We start from the raw sequence: 19130 nt of genomic DNA, 5'->3' as shown, positions 1-19130 counted from the left end.
CTAATTAAACCCCCGTTAGATGGCAACTTCGTCACCATTCAGGAACAGAGGACACCGCATACTATGTAAATTTAATTACACCCCTATGTGGTAGCATAGGCAACCTTTTCAATTTTGTTGCTGCATAAATGCAACATTAATGAGATAGCTAGTAACCAACTAGTAAGCACGTAAATTCTACCTGCATTTTAATAGGACGCATCCCATTGTTTTGCCCCAGTCCTTTGCATTTTAATTATTCTGTAAAAATAAAAAGATTGCCCCCTTTCTGTCAGAAAGAAAAAAATAGAAGACTAGTCCTCACCGCGTAGAAGTAAATGGAGTGCGGTATCCGACACCTCTCACAATAGTGTGTAGCCCTTCATTAAAATGCATCAGTTATTCTATTTATTAAGCAGGGGATCCAATAAAAAAATTCCGCAAATTTACATACTCCCTCCTTACCTATTATATAGTGACATTTTCTTTGTACCGTTAGATTAGCGAAGTGACAATTTCAAGATGATTTTTATCCATTTTATCTCTATTTATGTTGTTTGGTTATCCTCACATTTAAATTTATGTTTCTAATATAGGGAATATAATAAAGGTTAAAACATAAAAACCATGGATATTTATATATGAAATCAAAAAAAGATTCTTAATCTAAGATATTTGGTCCCTCCGTCTGTATATGTGGTAAGGAGGGAGTAGTTTTTTGGATTTGAAACTAACATAATGAAATGATGTGATAAAACAATTTCCAACTTGTGGTTCAGTAAATCTAAATTTTCTGGGAATGTTGGTCTCAAGAAAAAAACTATGGGCAGCGAATGATCGACTTCTCGACTGACACGTAAGTGTAGCCTACTAGTTGGATTGCAAAATCGGTTCATTGATTTGTATCAAAAAAAAAAACAAAAAAAAATGGTTGCCAGAACATTGGAACGTTATCTAGCTGTTTCCTTTTGTCAGTTGAGACGGTACCCGTGAAGAAGTGATATATAACTATCTTATACATGTTCAGAAGAGCATAATTATCACTGAATTGAATATAGGATTATTGGTTGTCGTGAAAATCAAGTTCCTCACCACCATAACTTTATCCCATAATTATTCACCGGTTGCTGCCACGTCCGTCTATATATCTACCTCTGCATACTCCTGTATAAAACTAATGAGGGTAGAATGAACCAAGTTTCATTGAAGAAACACCAACGTTAAGATATCACTGTGTGTTGAAACCATAAGCAGGTGAGGTCTCTATACTTTTTTGAAGGTGAGGTCTCTATACTTTTTTGAAGTATGTGGAAGCTTAAGGTGGCGGATAGCGGCGGACCATTTAGAGAGTGGCTTTCTAGTACCAATAACTTTGTCGGAAGACAAACTTGGGAATTCGATCCTAACGCTGGAACTCCTGAAGAGCGAGATGAGGTGGAGAAAGCTCGTGAAGAGTTCTACAAAAACAGGTTCAAGTTCAAGGCGTCTGGGGATATTCTGTTGCGTTTGCAGGTATGAACACTGGTAGCATTAATTATTAGCGAATATGAAGTTGTAAGCTTGAAATCATTATTTTCCCATCAGTGTATCGTATGCCTAATGGATCCCGTTTATCATTTGACATGTAAATCTACAGCGGTCGCGAGAAAATAAAGATAAATTTGATCTAAGCATACCACCAGTGAAAATTAGCAATGATGAAGAAGTAACCCTCGAAGCTACAACAACGGCACTTAGGAGAGGCATCAGATTCTTTTCAGCAATCCAATTAGATGATGGACACTGGGGTGCTGAAATTGGTGGGCCGTTGTATTTTATGCCACCCCTTGTAAGTGAAAATGCATTACTCAGCAGCATATTTCTTTGCTCTATGCATAAGTAGTTTTTGCTCAACGTTTGATGCTGAATATTCAGGTTTTTGCGTTAAGTATTACTGGAACTCTTAATACGGTTCTATCACCTGAACATAGAAAGGAGGCGCTGAGATATATGTACTGTCATCAGGTGTGTATGGCGGCTGGCCGGAGATCATTAAGTTTATTCGATATAATTTCAATCAGTTCTAAAAACTGTACATATTACATGCTAACTTAATAAAGGCTGTAATTTTGTAGAACAAAGATGGAGGATTTGGGTTTCACATTGAGGGTCATAGTATGATGTTCTGTACTGCCTTTAACTATATTTGTATGCGGATCTTAGGAGAAGGACCTGAGGGTGGTATAGACAATGCTTGCACTAGAGCCCGAAACTGGATCCTTGGTCACGGTGGTGTAACATCCATACCATCATGGGGAAAGATTTGGCTTTCGGTATGTTATATAATTTACAAAACGTTATTTAACTGTAAATAAGGATTTTATTATTAACTAAAGTAGAAGTTCATGAAAAATAGATGAATGGATGCAGATACTTGGAGTTTATGACTGGTCTGGATGTAATCCTACACCGCCTGAGTTTTGGGTTCTTCCGTCCATTTTACCTATGCATCCCGGTACGTATATGTAATTTTTATTTTTATTTTGAATGGATCAGCACAAAAACTAGATATACTGACTTCATGTATGAGAATCAGACCCTGACCAACTGAAAAATCCCAGTTGGTTTTATACACTGTTGTTACAAGATGTTTGTAAAGTAAATAAAAATGTTTGTAGGAAAAATCCCTAAAGTTGCACAATTAATGTGTACTCGTTTTTTGAACGGCCTGCGAAATTATGGTTATGGGTTAGTTGAGATAACTTTGCGACTTTAATGAATCATACCGCATTCTACAACTCACCTTTCACCACCAATTATGTCTAAGCAGGTAATATGTTGTGTTACACTCGGTTAGTATACATGCCAATATCGTATTTATACGGGAGAAGATTTGTCGGTCCGATCACCGATCTTATTTTATCTCTACGGAAGGAGCTGCATATTCAACCGTACAACGAAATAAACTGGAAAAATATGCGCCATTCTTGCGCAAAGGTTCGTATTTTGTATTTACCAAGCATGAAGACTATTTTTTTCCTTCCGGACTTACATATATGTAAGTATTGCAGGAGGATCTGTACCATCCACACGCCTTCATTCAAGACATGATCTGGGATTCATTGTATTTCTTAACTGAGCCTCTGGCAAAATGGTGGCCTCTTTCACTGCTAAGAGACAAGTCATTAGATATAACTATGAAACACATTCATTACGAAGACGAGAACAGTCGCTACATCACTATTGGTTCGGTGGAGAAGGTAAGTACAACGTGAATATATTTAGTAGATTCAGATATAATAAAACTAGAACCAAGTCATCAGACATATTTATGAGTCGGTCAGTCAAACTCACCAAGATTTGGAAGGGAGGTAAAATCAGTTGCTTTACGCATGTGGGCTCTTCTTGTGACTGCATTAAAGATGTGTTGCACCTTTAAATCTGTTGCGGTTTTTAAATGGATCAAGATTGGCCAACGCACTCGTTCCACCTACAAAATAACTGTATGAGTTCTTAAGTAAGATACTAGTTTGAGGGACCTAAGCCCCAAGAATAAAATCATACCTGCACAACATAAAGGCACCCGTCTCTTGTACCAGCACAAATAAAGTTCCCTCCTTGGCCATAATCAATATTAAAATTTAGTTGTATATGTGATTAATACTCCCTCCGTATTTTAAAAGAGATACTTTCATTTTTTTTATTTTAGCCTGAAAATATGTCAAATTAAAAAAGTGAAAATATCTCTTGTAAAAATGGAGGTTATATTGAGATTAATTTTCATATCGATATCCATAAAGTTTTGGAGTTTTGAACTCATGTGATAGGTATCATCACCAATGACTTTATCACAATAAACGTCGTGGATAAATTTTCATTTAGATGATTAAGTCCCATGAAAATGATCAGCTTTGGGTTTTGAGTCATTATAATATCTCTTTTGGGTAATTGACTCATATAGCTGACGGATGTTAAGTGTCTTGACGAATTGATATTAAGTGTGTAGGCGTTATGTATGCTTGCTTGTTGGGTAGAAGATCCAAACTCAGATGCATTCAAAAAACATCTAGCAAGAATTCCAGATTACTTGTGGATGGCTGAAGATGGACTCCGAATGCAGAGTTTCGGAAGCCAAATGTGGGATACTGGTTTCGCAGTTCAAGCACTTTTAGCAAGTGATGATCTTACAGCCGAAATTGAGGAAACTCTTATGAAGGGGCACAACTTCATAAAGTCTTCTCAGGTGCTCTTCAAAAAAATTAATACACTCCTTTAAAAAATATCATTTCATTTGTAATTCTCACTTGTTTATGTTTCTGAAGATTAAAGACAATCCCACTGGTGACTTCCGAAAAATGTTTCGTCATAATTGTAAAGGAGCTTGGACATTCTCAGATCAAGATCATGGCTGGCAAGTTTCAGATTGTACTGCAGAAGGACTTCTTGTAAGTGCCTAGCTTTGATATAAATAATAATCATATATATAGGTACCTATACTTTGCGTTATTTCAAGTTTATTATGTACAATTTATTTTGATATACTAATGAAAAAAGTATCAAATAATTTCATAGGCTTGTCTCCTGTTCTCACAATTACCACCCGAAATTGTGGGTGCAAAAATGGCAGATGAACGATTATACGATTCAGTTGATATCATCCTTTCCCTTCAGGTAATTAACTAGCTATCCTAACTATAATGTAATTACCCTCCGTTGATTGTAAGAGTATGTCGCTATATTTGTAGAGTAAAAATGGTGGTTTGGTAGCATGGGAGCCAGCATCACCTCACAAGTGGATGGAGGTAACTACTTTAATACTAATTGTATCGGAATATATACTAATTGAGGACATAAGTATGGAAGCAAACATTTTTGTTTGATTTTTTTTTAGGTTCTCAATCCAACAGAATTCTTTCAAGATACCATAGTCGAGCACGAGTAAGAATTCTTATCCCTTCTCCCTCAGAATTATTGCCGTAAAGTTGGATTGACATCACAATAAGAAAAATGTAAATGAACAATTACAGATACGTAGAGTGCACATCAGCCGGAGTTGAGGCTCTAGCAACATTTACGAAGCTACATGGTGCGTACAAGAAGATAGAAATTCAAACATTTATCGACAAGGCAGTGAAGTACTTAGAAGATCAACAAAATCCAGATGGTTCATGGTAATAACTTTATTAATATCGCATCTCATGAAAGTGGAATTCTCCCCTTAACCAGTGATTTCCGTTTCGTGCACAGGTATGGAAACTGGGGGATTTGCTTTACTTATGGGACATGGTATACATTGCGAGGTCTTGCTGCTGTTGGGAAGAACTACAAAAACAGCAACATTGTTCTTAAAGCTTGTGACTTCCTACTATCAAATCAAGAAGTATCTGGTGGCTGGGGAGAGAGTTACCTCTCATGCCCAAATAAGGTGATACATACTACCAAACCGCACAAATTGTTATCCAAGTGCTGTTATTTAACTTCGTATATGTCATTTTGGATTTATGAGAGCAATTCTCACGCAACAATATTTTATTTTTGATGTTGGCGAAACGTAGGAATATATTCCTCTAGGAAACAACAGAACAAATTTGGTACAAACTGCCTGGGCACTTATGGGTCTAATTCATGGCGGTCAGGTAAATAGTTAAGAATATCGGTTATAACACATACACTCATTTTAGCACAAATTTCGTACTGGAGGCTCAATGAAAATGACCAACGATTCCTTGTGTCATGAACTAAATAGGCCGATAGGGACTCAACGCCTTTACATTCTGCGGCAAGAGTTCTAATCAATAATGAAATGGAAAATGGTGATTTTCCCCAACAGGTAAGTTTGTAAAGAAAAACTTGTTCTAATCCTGATGTATGCATATATAATGTTTTTTATTTTTAATGCGAAACGAATTATATTTGAAGGTAATTAATTTGTGCCAGTTTTGCTGTGCGTATGATATATAATGCAAACCGACAGGAAATGACTGGGGCTTTTATGAGGAATTGCATGTTACATTATGCAGCATACCGAAATACTTTTCCAATATGGGCTCTTGGAGAATATCGAAAGAAGGTCTTAAAGAAGTCCAAAACATAATAACACCCAAAAAATTATGTAATTATTTTGATTTTATAGTTATAAACCAAAGTTTATAGTTATAGATCTACGTGTGAGCATTTGCATTCATATCTTGTTAATAACTTAATAGTGTGTATGGATCCAGTAAACGTTTTTATGTATTTATTTCGCCAACCAGCCACAGTGTTGTAAGAAATGTTGGCATATTTTATACGATACATTCTAATAAAAGATGTTTTTTTTTGTAGTGATAATAGGGAAAGATGAACAGACAGGCAAAAGTTTCAATTGATCAAAATTAGTATGTGTTACATAGATATAGTCATTTATATACCATTAGACTAACACCCTAGCTACTATATTGGACCGCACTTCCATGGGCTACAAGTCCTACAACACTCCCCCTTATGCGGTCCAGTAAAACTTCATATGCAGTGTTTCACATTTAGTGCTTCGAATTTAGTTCTTGAATTGTCGTCCTCTCATTGATGACTTGTGCCGAAATCAATTTCCTCGTTAAAACTTTGACAAGGAAAAACCCAGTGGGACAAAACCTTGGCACAACTCTTCACATGTAGTACTTCACATGTTGTCTCGTATTTTACATATAGTTCATCACATGTAATAAGATATTTAGATATCCCCGAGTCTAAGTTAATTGTCTCCTTAAAACTTTGTCAGGCTAATCCATAGGGGGAAAACCTGAACTAAAGAAAAAGAGTACAATATTAAGTAATCTTAGAACATAGTTGGATGCGTATACGTTGCCTCATTAAAACCTTGACAAGGAAAACTCAGTGGGATAAAACCTTGACGAAGGGAAAAGAGTACAACGTGACAGATGTAAGTAAAGGTGATCCATTGCGGATGATCACTTTGCTCCATTGAAGTTGACTAGTTACTTCACAACTCTTAAGGAAGAAAATCCTCGTGGGAAGACAATAGCCTTAGCTGGGAAATTACATTCCCGGTGTTTGTTGTTGTCTCATTGATAACCTTGCCGAATAACAAACCTTTTTGGAAAAAGCAACCTCGGTGAAGGAAAATAGTTCAACACACCATTAGATGCTCCCCCCGATGTCAGACAATTATCACACTTTACTTTGGTGACTTGAATGTTGATAAGACCATGTTATTGATTCTGGAAGTTACGTTGCTTAACAGGCTATCGCTTTTCATTTCTTTGGTTCAGATATTTTCAGTAATATCAACGCGATATTTATGTCTTCAACGTTCAACATACTTAATGCTTTTAGTGTTGTCTCGCTAAAAACCTTGTCGAGTAACAAAACCCTTTGGGAAAAACTATTCTCGATCGAAGGGAAAAAGAGTACAACACAACATCAAGTTCGAAGTGAAATATGTCGACATCATATCCTTGGATCCTCCCCCTGATGTCGGAATCACTCCCTGATTACTTTCAGAGTTGTTCCAGACAGTTCCTTTAGTCATGTACTTTTCGAAACTGAATATCGGTAATGACTTAGAAAATAGTCTACCATATCTCCCCCTGATTACTTTGGTTAGAGAAGCGATTATTGTTCCTTCATAATCAACAACTTTTGGATTGCACTTTCATTATAATTCCTTTTTATTTCTTTGCAGGGATAAAACAAATTTATGTTTATGGTTACTTTTAAGTACATGATTACATTCATTGTACCATTCCAATGACGTTGCGTTGGCGCTGAGCTATATCTAACTAACAAGTTCCTTAAGGATGCTAAATTTTATGGAGTACATTATTATTTATTGTACTTGGATATGGGAATTTCATCTCCCAACACATCTTCGTCATCTTCCTTTAGATAAAATGGTCACTTACTTACATTTGAACCTCGACTAATCATGGGAGTGCTATCAGGATGCATGTCTTTGTTAAATTGCCTGGCAATGCAACTTTAGACATACGCAAACTGGTGGAATAATGTACCACAAGCTTAGTATTCGGTCGAGCTTTCCCCAGATTTTTCATCTCAAATTCAAATTTGAAATAGCTTTTAAGGTCTCTTATTAAATCAAGAGTACCCATCATGTCTCTACCATCGACATAGATAGCTAAAATTCCAAATCAGGAACTTTCTTGGGAATTCGCAAGTAAAAATAAATTACTTGTCTATCCCCTCCAAATCAAATAGCCACTTAGACGGGTATACCACATTCGCCTGATTTCTTCAATCTATAAGTGAACGTTCTATCTAACTGTAAACGCACTCTGTGGTTTAGAGTCACTTGATTTGGGAAAAAAAGGCTATCAAGTACTTTTGTAAATATCTGCTATCTCTTGATTCTTTCAGAGATACGTAACAAACACATGCATATGCTGCATTTCATGTACTTTTAAAATTACCAAGCTAATTAAGTAGTGGAACGCTATTATGTTCATTACAAGAGAAAAAATCAAGGGCTTTGTGAGAAACCTCGTGCCACAAGGAGAGTTTGTATACTCTAAGACTACTTTCTTCTCATTATGCTTTGTGAAAAATTAATCATGTATGTCCAATAGGCTTTACACTTGGTTGGTTAGCACTACCACACCAAATACTTGTATATTTGTCAAAGAACCAAGTTATACATGGATTGTATGGGCCAAATATGCTATCCGTTGACATTAAGCAACAAGGAGCTTGGTTCGATATTATTTTGCTCTATTTCCTTAAGAAAGTGTGTAAGAAATTAATCATCAATATGCCTGCATGATCTTTCCATTGACCCGTGCGCATTCTCATAATCCACTTGGATGTCATTGTTCTCTGGAATCATTAAACTTCAGAGCGTCTTCCAGTTTGATTCATGGACATATTCAGAGACAATCTTATAAGATGATTTATGAGGATATAGATAAGTTGTGCCTTACTCAACTACTTCCTTTCTAGATGAGGATTTATCGAATCAAGTGGTCTTTCCAACTTCCTTTACCGAGCCACGGCCTCAACCACACTTCCATTAAATGTAGTTGTAGCACCTTGGTCTATGGTGTATATGCCTTATTATGGATTCGTAACCTTGCAGGTATGTTTGCAGCTGGTATGCGTGATCTCATCACTTTAGCGACATCAGTATACATTCTGATAATCGATTATTCTTTGTCACTTTACATTTACATTTGTGGAGTAAAAGAATCAATATGAGACACAGTGGGAACAAACCACGACATTTCCTGTCGTTCCCTTAGAAAATACTTTTTATTATCTCCCCCTAACGACGGGAAGACTGTCTCATTAAAGTGATAACCCGCAAATCTAGTGGTAAGATATCTCCTGCCAAAACTTGTAAAATGCGGATAATTGTTGGGAACTCATTTCCAACATAACTACTTAACAGTTTTGACCCATCATAGTACGATGTGGAGTCGTAATGGCACATATATAGTGCAACCAAAAATGCGTAAGAACACGAATGTCAGGTCTTAAATCCAGTTACCAACGGTACGCAGAAAAGGTTGACTAATATTGGGTTCTAAAACTAATTAAGTAAAGATGCGTGTAATATTGCATATCCCCAAAGCCATAAAATGTAGTTTGGTACGCATAACCCATTCCTTATACACCATCTGTAACCTTTGATGGTAGCCTCTACGAGACCATTGGGTATAAGATGCTCTATATTGATCCTATTAAACGTGCAATATTCATCAAGTGCTTTTGATGTCAATTCTCTAGCATTAACAAGGGTGGTGAGCCTTTGTACTTTGCATTATGTAATATGTTCTAGGAGTTTTATAAAAATTAAACGCATCGTTTGTTGTGAGCAATAACTGATTCAATGCGTCGAATCATCCACCAGAGCCATGAATCACTTGAATGGTATGCATTCTGCATGGATATATGTTCACTAACAACACTTTATTTCTTTGGAGAATGAGTTATTTACCATTTTCATCTAAGTAAAAAAGGATGGTCTCAATCATGTTTTACTAAAGAAAGACTTTGTAAAGTGAGTGGCGTGCTTTCTTACTCTAAAGCATAATGGGAAGAGGCAGTGTAAATCAAGTAACTTTAGAAATCACTGATTGCGATAGATGTCGTAACTTCGCATTCTATTAGTTCATTGTCTTTGTACACTCAAATGAAGTGATGCCCGTGTTAGTACTTTCAAAAAGGAACATCGTGTCACAACCAATGTGCCTTAGTGTTATGTCAAAGTCTTTATGAATCAATCCCAATCAGTTCATTGTTGGGGTTAATACAGATTCCATAATTCAAGTTCCAGTGATTTACAATTCACTATATTGACACATTAATTTTCTAAGAATATGCTTCCTTCCACTTTCATTAGAAATAATCTATAGATGCAATCAACTCCATTCTCACTGTAAGTTTACAAAAAAAAAGAAGATAATAGTTCACGCATGAACACCCTTTGGTGTGATTATCCCTCAGTACATACAGAGCTTAGACATTGAGTTTTAAGAGATTTAATAAGTGGTGTGGCCTTATTATGTAACAAAAGTCAGATTCAACTCAGTTACTTTATAGTGAATATATGTTACGTTTTATCCAGATATATATCAAGAGCTTTAGAGAATTTATACCTCGTGGTTTCATTCCATAAGTGCAGACATTGGATCTAGTTCAACTGAATAAGATAGTCAATTGGCCAGACAATGTTCTTGTTCCCATTAAATTTGATGTAAAAATTGGTTGTTACTATGATACACACATTACATTGTATATAACAACACTTATGACCAGGTGCGTTTCCAACTCTTTCATTTATGATGGGAGCTAGAATTACATTTTAGCGGTTGATACTTGTGTGTTGGTGTTATTACTACCGAAGACAAAAATAAATCTTTGTCTCATGATACATATGTTCTTCTGCAAATATTTCACTATGCCAGCAAGTGGATTACATCCCACAGAACATTCAAATTTGGGAAAAAATATCAAGTATCCAATGATGGTGTTCAAGTACTTCTAAACCCAAAATAAATATATTTAAATCGAGTTGGTACAACCAATTGAACAAAAGAAACCGTTCAACTATAGCCGATATCATATTCAAGAGAACAAAATAACATTAAGACCAAAATTCTTAATGATCGAGATCAACACTCATAATTTAAATTGACTGATTATGGACTTATCTTAAGAAAAAAAACAGAACTAGGCATGTTCTAAGATTCAAAATAAAATAAGCCCAGCAGGTATACAATGTAAAAAAAAACATTGCATTAGTTACATACCTCATATATTGGTTCCCGCTGTATATACACAGAATCGGAACAGCTTTGATCGCGCGCATCCGAAACAGAGAGAGAGTTTAACCCGCTGTATAATATTAGAGTTTAACCCGTGCCATTTTTATATAAATTATTATCTATAATCATGTTAAATTATTTATTGAAAATAACTTCTAGTCAAATGATTCTGGACTTTGAAATAGAAGCCTGGAGAACAGGGGCTTTTGTATACATGTAAGATCATTTTGTAAATACCAATCCATTGTCAAATTATAACGTGTAATTTGAATAATCTTATAAGTTTCTCTTTAAGTGTACCTATTAAGATAAAATCAAAATTCTATTTCCACTAAGTCTAAACAAATATAAATGGAAGATAGGTTCTTGAGAAAATCTCACCTTTCTAGACCAAAAGGTTGTGAATAGATTGAAACTCCCGACGACCTGTGATAGAAAAAATTTCATAATCTGGCTAATCACAAAATACAGGCACCCCTAAATTCAAACCATGAGGCTATTGTAATCAATAAGGTTATCTTTGAAAGTGTATACTTCAACTAAATATACAACAAATGATATTTAAGTTTTTTTATAAATGATAGAACCCCCAAAAATATGAAACAATGTAAAAAAGAAAGGATTTTGTCAAATGTTGTTAGCTCAGAGTAGTTTAAATGGTCACAAATATACGTTTTGGTGGATGAAGGTTGAGAGAAAATTGAAAGAAGATTGAGCGGAACTATTCTTTTGGATTTGAGTTTTTTCCCCTCCACAATTCATCTCCCTTCCCAACTTTCTAATTTTCGTTTGCTCCAAAGTAAGGAATTAGAGTTTTCAAACCCACTCATCCTACTGAATGTGAGCGAGAGAATCAATTGTTCAGTTTTATGGGAAGGTAGGTTTGTTATTTTCAGTTGATCAAATTTTTTCCTTTTGATTTAGACTTTTGAGATGGGAATAAGAGAATATGTAATGAATTTTTCTCAATTAATGCGTGTATTCATGGGATCGATCGAAACCGTGAATTTACCAATTGGGAGAAAAAATCAGGACTGGTATTTAACTAATAATGTTGCATGTGTTGTAAATATACAGAACTAATAATGTCCACGACTATTCACCAACATCACCACCATAAAACCACACATCGGCATTATTTTTTCCACCACCAATGATATTATCGCTTCCACCACCACTGCTTCAACCACCCACTACTTCTTCCACTACCAACCACTAATTTCTATTGATATACTTTTTATTAAAATTATTTATTAATGTAAAAATACATATTTATTTGTTATAAGAGATTAATGAGACACTAATAAATAAAACACTTATAATGATTAATTTTAATTAGAGCAAACTACACCCATGAATTTAGCTTTCCCCAGAATACATCATGACCGCTCTTTATCTAGGCTAAATTGTCCAAAGTATGCTTTATATTCTGGACTCTTTATCTAATAATAAAAATTGAGCTATATGCAAGGAAATCCAAACGTTTGGATTTTGCCTTGTATGCAGACACCTATTCAGTCAACTGAAGTTGACGGACAAAATCGGCTGTCCGTCTCGTTTTTTTCCCAAATTTATCCTTCAACCATGGTTAATATAACCAACCATAGTTACCTTATAAATTGGTTTTTAATATGGATACTTCCTATTACCCGAATCTAATATGGGTATGAGAGAGAGAGCGAAAACTGTGAAACAAAAAATGGAGAATTCTGTTTCCTTGAAAACAAAATTTGGATTTTGAGACATGGTAAAAGCATCCCAATGATAAAGGCGTCATCGTGATTTCTTTCGTTTGTTTTCTTCTATCTGCTTCGGCTCCCTTGGCTGATTTCTGATGAGGCTCGCTGGTAGTCAAGCACGACAAACTGTTCAACTAATGTAGTAGTACGTTGTTGGAGCTTTGCTTGTTAGACTTCCAACTAGTTTCTTGTAATAATGCTAGAGTTTAACTCGTGCCATTGTTATATAAATTATTATCTATAATCATGTTAAATTATTTATTGAAAATAACTTCTATTCAAATGATTCTGGAATTTAAAATAGAAGCCCGGAGAACAGGGGCTTTTGTATACATGTAAGATCATTTTGTAAATACCAATCCATTGTCAAATTATAACGTGTAATTTGAATAATCTTATAAGTTTCTCTTTAAGTGTACCTATTAAGATAAAATAAAAATTCTATTTCCACTAAGTCTGAACAAATATAAACGAAAGATAGGTTCTTGAGAAAATCTCACCTTTCTAGACCAAAAGGTTGTGAATAGATTGAAACCCCCGACGACCTGTCATAGACAAATTTTCATAATCTGGCTAATCACAAAATACATGCACCCCTAAATTCAAACCATGAGGCTATTGTGATCAATAAGGTTATCTTTGAAAGTGTATACTTCAGCTAAATATACAACAAATGATATTTAAGAAAATGATAGAACCCCCAAAAATATGAAACAATGTAAAAAAGAAAGGATTTTGTCAAATGTTGTTAGCTCAAAGTAGTTTAACTGGTCACAAATGTACGTTTTGGTGGATGAAGATTGAGAGAAAATTGAAAGAAGATTGAGCGGAACTATTCTTTTGGATTTGAGTTTTTTCCCTCCACAATTCATCTCCCTTCCCAACTTTCTAATTTTCATTTGCTCCAAAGTAAGGAATTAGAGCTTTCAAACCCACTCATCCTACCGAATGTGAGCGAGAGAATCAAGTGTTCAGTTTTATGGGAAGGTAGGTTTGTTATTTTCAGTTGATCAAATTTTTTCCTTTTGATTTAGACTTTTGAGATGGGAATAAGAGAATATGTAATGAATTTTTCTCAATTAAAGCGTGTATTTATGGGATCGATCGAAACCGTGAATTTACCAATTGGGAGGAAAAATCAGGACTGGTATTTAACTAATAATGTTGCATGTGTTGTAAATATACAGAACTAATAATGTCCACGACTATTCACCAACATCACCACCATAAAACCACACATCGGCATTATTTTTTCCACCACCAATGATATTATCGCTTCCACCACCACTGCTTCAACCACCCACTACTTCTTCCACTACCAACCACTAATTTCTATTGATATAATTTTTATTAAAATTATTTATAAATGTAAAAATACATATCTATTCGTTATAAGAGATTAATGAGACACTAATAAATAAAACACTCATAATGACTAATTTTAATTAGAACAAACTACAACCATGGATTGAGCTTTTCCCAGAATACATCATGACCGCTCTTTATCTACGCTAAGTTGTCCAAAGTATGCTTTATATTCTTGACTCTTTATCTAATAATAAAAATTGAGATATATGCAAGGAAATCCAAACGTTTGGATTTTGCCTTGTATGCAGACACCTATTGAGTCAACTGAAGTTGACGGACAAAATCGGCTGTCCGTCTCGTTTTTTTTTCCCAAATTTATCCTTCAATCATGGTTAATATAACCAACCGTAGTTACCTTATAAATTGGTTTTTAATATGGATACTTCCTATTACCCGAATCTAATATGGGTATGAGAGAGAGCGAAAACTGTGAAACAAAAAATGGAGAATTCTGTTTCCTTGAAAACAAATATTGGATTTTGAGACATGGTAAAAGCATCCCAATGAGAAAGGCGTCATCGTGACTTCTTTCGTTTGTTTTCTTCTCCGGGTTCTCCCCAATTTTTGGTTTATTTTATGAACATGTTCATTATTTGTTTTTCTAATCTCTTCATGTAAACCCTTAATTTTTGATGAATTAGTTTGATTTCATGCTAAAAGAACTAGTAATTTTCATCAATCAGGAAAATGGGGTTCTTTTGGAATATCAATTAGCTGACGAAGGTGTTAACCAAGCAAGATTAGCAGGTGAATCACTCCAAAATGCAAGTTTTTTTTTTCTTCTTCTTTCTGTTGAATTTTCATTGTATGATTGTAAATAATCAGAAACATTAGAATTTATAGTTTAGTAGTAACCAGTTGTAATGTCCCATTAGAAGTTCGGTATTATTCACTGTGTGTTAGTTAGTTAGGTGAAATCCACGGAGAATGGCATACCAAACATGACAATTTATTGTCCGTCGGACAATCAGATGAAAATTTATTAGACTTCATGTCAATATTGAATCGTAAAATCATTGCCATTTTTTTTTTTTTTTGTGATTCAGAAAATCATTACCAATTATTTGATAGATGAGGGACACCCTTTGAGCATATCAGCTACATTGAGTTTTGGGATCACATGATGATAGCCAGAGGCTTGATCTTATCCATAGGATAAATAGAAATGGTAGTCGTATAGTTAGTGAGACATGATGTGGCAACAAAAACGGATCAAATAACTTAAATATTTTGTCTATGAACCTAAAGCTTTTTGTGAATTCTTGACTTAATTACTGCATCAATTTCATTTGATTAAAGGGTTTCTTCATTTACCACTATGTGCAGGTATTAAAGGATAACAATATACCAATTGAAAATGTTAGAATTTGCTACTCTCCATCTTCAAGAACAAGACTGCTCAAGTTGCTGCTTTTGTTCTCATTGTTTCGCTCAAAGGTCCTTAGTGTAACGTAAATGATTATATATGAAAGAATAAAATTTTCTCTCCAATAGAAGCATGTTTACCCTAGGTATTTTGTTGTATATGTGTATTTAGATTGCATTAGGTCTCTTCTATTAAATGTTTAAGGGTGCATATCTCAGGTTGGTGTAAAGTTGCTGCATTTTAAATTGTTGAAATTGTTGGTTGTAGCCATGATGAGTTGGATGTGTTAATGGGGAAAATCTAATAGAGTGTAATTGTCAAGTTGTAGCGTATAATGGTCAAATGGTACTGATCCCTTAATGTTTACCAGGTGATAGTTCCCATGGAGGTACGCCAGTGTGTGTAATATTGGCGTCTGATATAGATAGCAAATCCCACGAGTCTAGTGTTTTTGGTGGGATCTGAAAATATACTAATGCATAGAGTTTGTCCTATAGAAATTACAGTTTTACTACTTTTGAGATGGTTGATAGTAACAAAGCTTACTTCTTGTTTTTGGCAATTAAATTTACCTTTGTGAAAGATATAACTCCTATACATTGGCTTAGTATCTGCTTAGTGCTTCTATCTGACAAGATTTTGAGATTTTCTGGTCCGGCAAACATGTTTCATTTTTTTTGGGCTTATAATGGTTGCATCTATTAGGCAGATATACCACATTATACATATTTAATTCTGTGAAGTTTGAGTGCCTCATACCTTTGGGAAAGTTTTCATGTGCAATAAAATAAATTGGGTAGCCTTCTACAGTATCGTATATAATAAATTGGGTAGAAACTGAATTGATCATATAAAATAAGTTGGATTTTCTTTCTTGGCTTTTAGGAAGTTTTTCGTTATGCCACTTCTGTCAAAAGTGGATTTCGTTTTAAAACTGAATGCGTAGCCATAACTATTGATAATTTACACCAAATCGCTGACATCAAGTTGGTGTAAAAGTAACAAATCTGTGGTATACTCTGTTCAAATGTTTTTCTACATTAATGCATAAAGTAGCAAGATGGGTCTATTGTTGTTATAAAGAGTATTAACAAGACAAGTCTGAATAAGCTCAGTTCTTAAAGGGAATGAGTCTTTTGACCTCACCGAGACATGATAACCTTGTCGCCAAAAAGGTCAGTTTTAGTTAGTTTTATCCCATATATTGAATGTCTGGGTTCTAAAAAGATATGGTGCATTAACTGACAAGTTTTGAGGTGTTTTTGAATTATGTTTTTAAAACTCATATTTGGTAAAACCAGTTTTATTTCATTTGTAGAAGTTCTATGGAGGCATTGGGTAGAATTTTTAACGGGCCCTCTGTATTTTGGTTTGTACTTTGTACCAAAGTTTTTCTGACAACCCCAGGATTGTACTGAAGTTGATATCCATGTATTTTTGTGTAGGTATAGAACTTACATGGGAACTAAGTAGACAAGCCATCTCTAGTTCGCCAAAGATGCATATATGTGATGCCAACATGTTCAATATAGGTACTATCTGGTTTCCCTATTAGCCTTGTTTACCTCGATAGCTGACTCTTCTTCTCCTCTGTTTTCCTTCGCAGTCACTCAGTTACTCAATTTCTTCTTATTATTATTTTTATTTGATTTCTCCGTTGAAAGTTGAGAGGAAGAACAATAAATGATTTGTATCTTGAAGAAGCTAATTGGACATACTTTTCATTATCATTTGACTGGTTCAATCAGTAATCTGATTCAGTCAATACTCAGTTACATAGTTATTATTTTGGTTCTGAATCAGAGGGATATCTATGTGGTTGTTTAGAAGCGAAAATGGTCCATCCGTGTTTTCATCTTCTAACCCAGCTGAGGAAGTAACTAATGGAATTGATGCATTTGCTCTTACTGCCATTATCACTGGTAAGTAAAGTTCTGATCGTTGTTAAGTATTTCATTTTTCTTCTTCATGAAATATATATGCTACTTCAATAATGGTTTGTGTGGATACGCCTCTAGGCGTGCTTAATTGTCGCCTAGGCTGTGCCCCTAAACATATCTCATCAGCTAGAGCCAACTATAAATGTCCATTTTGTTTAGGCTTTATATGGCTTATGTAACATACTGAAATTTACATAGGCAAGGTATGTACTTGAAATGTATAGTAGGTTTAACGTAGCTTAATCAGTTCTATCACTAAAAACTTCTTTTATCTTTAAATCCAATCAAAACCCTATGTTTTCTGAAACCCTGATTGCTGACTAACAGTTACATGTGAAGCGTTAGATATTGGTATATATACCAAGTGCCTAATCTTAGAGATACTTAAGGCCATGCACCAGACTTTCGTCAGAAAGTTGCTTGTAAATGACAGGTCCTTTTTTAGTTTACTATACACTCAACAAGCTTAGAGTTCCCAGGTGCTGTTTTGATGGTTGCGGTCCGTTGTGTTTATAACTTGTGTATATAACTTATCTTTTGTTTTATAATGCCAGTGATGCCTCTTCTCCTCCTCCAGTGTGTCACTGTAAGCGTATGCCGCAGTTTTGTTCATGTGTTTGTCGACGAAATTGCGTCTGCCATGGGGATAGTATCAAATTTCTCCAATGACGTACAAATGAGTCTGCCTAGATAAATTTCTGAGGTTTGATTACCCGTGACGTGAGCATGATTTACAAATATCGGATTTCCTTGAAGTGTATGCCAGTATGCACTGTTACTCTATGAATACCTTATTACTATTTGGGAAGTATTTAGTTTTGATTCTGTCTAAAAGTATCAACTATCTAGTACCCATTTAATTTATATGACCGTTTGGATCCGCTTCCCATTTTAATTTATACAGCCTTCTCAAAGGGGTACCCGATTTATTTCATGAGACTTTCGGAAAACCAATATATGCTTATTTGTCGTCTGGACAGTGTATTTTATGAAAAAAACGTACGAAAACTAAGTAAGCCAATAAAAATTAAAATCACCATTCATGATGACAAAGCTATGTTCTACCCCCGAGTTAAAGGGATCAATCAACAAACCACCACTGAGTTAAAGGGATAGATCAGTGAACCAGTCACAGTCCATGCCATAGCCTTTCTTCATATCCCAGTTGAAATAATAGCTCACCCATTACAAATACAGTAAGAAGGAACACCTAAAATATTATGCTGTGAAGAGTTAAAATCTCCGAAAGAACGCTTAAAATATATGACAAAGGGTTTTCTTCATCGATAAAATCTTTCGAACAGGTGAAGGGCACAATCGTTTGTAAGACTTCAGCCTGCCCAAAACAAGGTCTAGCATTGTTCTGCTTCCCTTTTCAGAAATTTGATGAATAGCTTATCATTGCATTATGTAACTGCAAGCAACCCTGCAGATGTGTAATTCTCCATCATTAGAGAAGTAAATCTCATGTAACTGCAAG

The 19130-nt window shown here is 35.0% G+C and overlaps 1 protein-coding gene and 1 long non-coding RNA gene across 3 annotated transcripts; both read left to right on the top strand.

Annotated features, from left to right (window-relative positions):
• The first annotated feature begins 1092 nt into the window (after window positions 1-1092).
• LOC113340264 (beta-amyrin synthase-like) lies at window positions 1093-6259 on the top strand. Its single transcript, XM_026585470.1, has 17 exons — window positions 1093-1491; window positions 1616-1807; window positions 1894-1983; window positions 2094-2291; window positions 2389-2473; window positions 2789-2955; window positions 3030-3218; window positions 3965-4201; window positions 4281-4403; window positions 4531-4629; window positions 4704-4760; window positions 4850-4896; window positions 4986-5129; window positions 5206-5383; window positions 5514-5594; window positions 5705-5788; window positions 5933-6259. Exons 1-17 carry the CDS (start codon window positions 1285-1287, stop codon window positions 6050-6052), a joined length of 2298 nt encoding a protein of 765 aa, XP_026441255.1. The 5' UTR covers window positions 1093-1284; the 3' UTR covers window positions 6053-6259.
• Window positions 6260-14755: 8496 nt separating this feature from the next.
• Window positions 14756-18543, top strand: LOC113340270. Of its 2 annotated transcripts, none has more exons than XR_003355426.1 (5): window positions 14756-15091; window positions 15671-15781; window positions 17156-17242; window positions 17514-17632; window positions 18205-18543. It is a non-coding gene; the product is annotated as an uncharacterized LOC113340270 (long non-coding RNA). The 2 variants fall into 2 exon arrangements; XR_003355427.1 differs by having other exon boundaries at window positions 15671-15795.
• Window positions 18544-19130: the final 587 nt, after the last annotated feature.

This window comes from Papaver somniferum, unplaced genomic scaffold, assembly GCF_003573695.1.
Source record: "Papaver somniferum cultivar HN1 unplaced genomic scaffold, ASM357369v1 unplaced-scaffold_21, whole genome shotgun sequence".
Lineage (NCBI taxonomy): Eukaryota > Viridiplantae > Streptophyta > Magnoliopsida > Ranunculales > Papaveraceae > Papaver > Papaver somniferum.
Note: the sequence above shows the minus strand (reverse complement) of the source record. Positions and strands in the feature narration are given on the sequence as shown.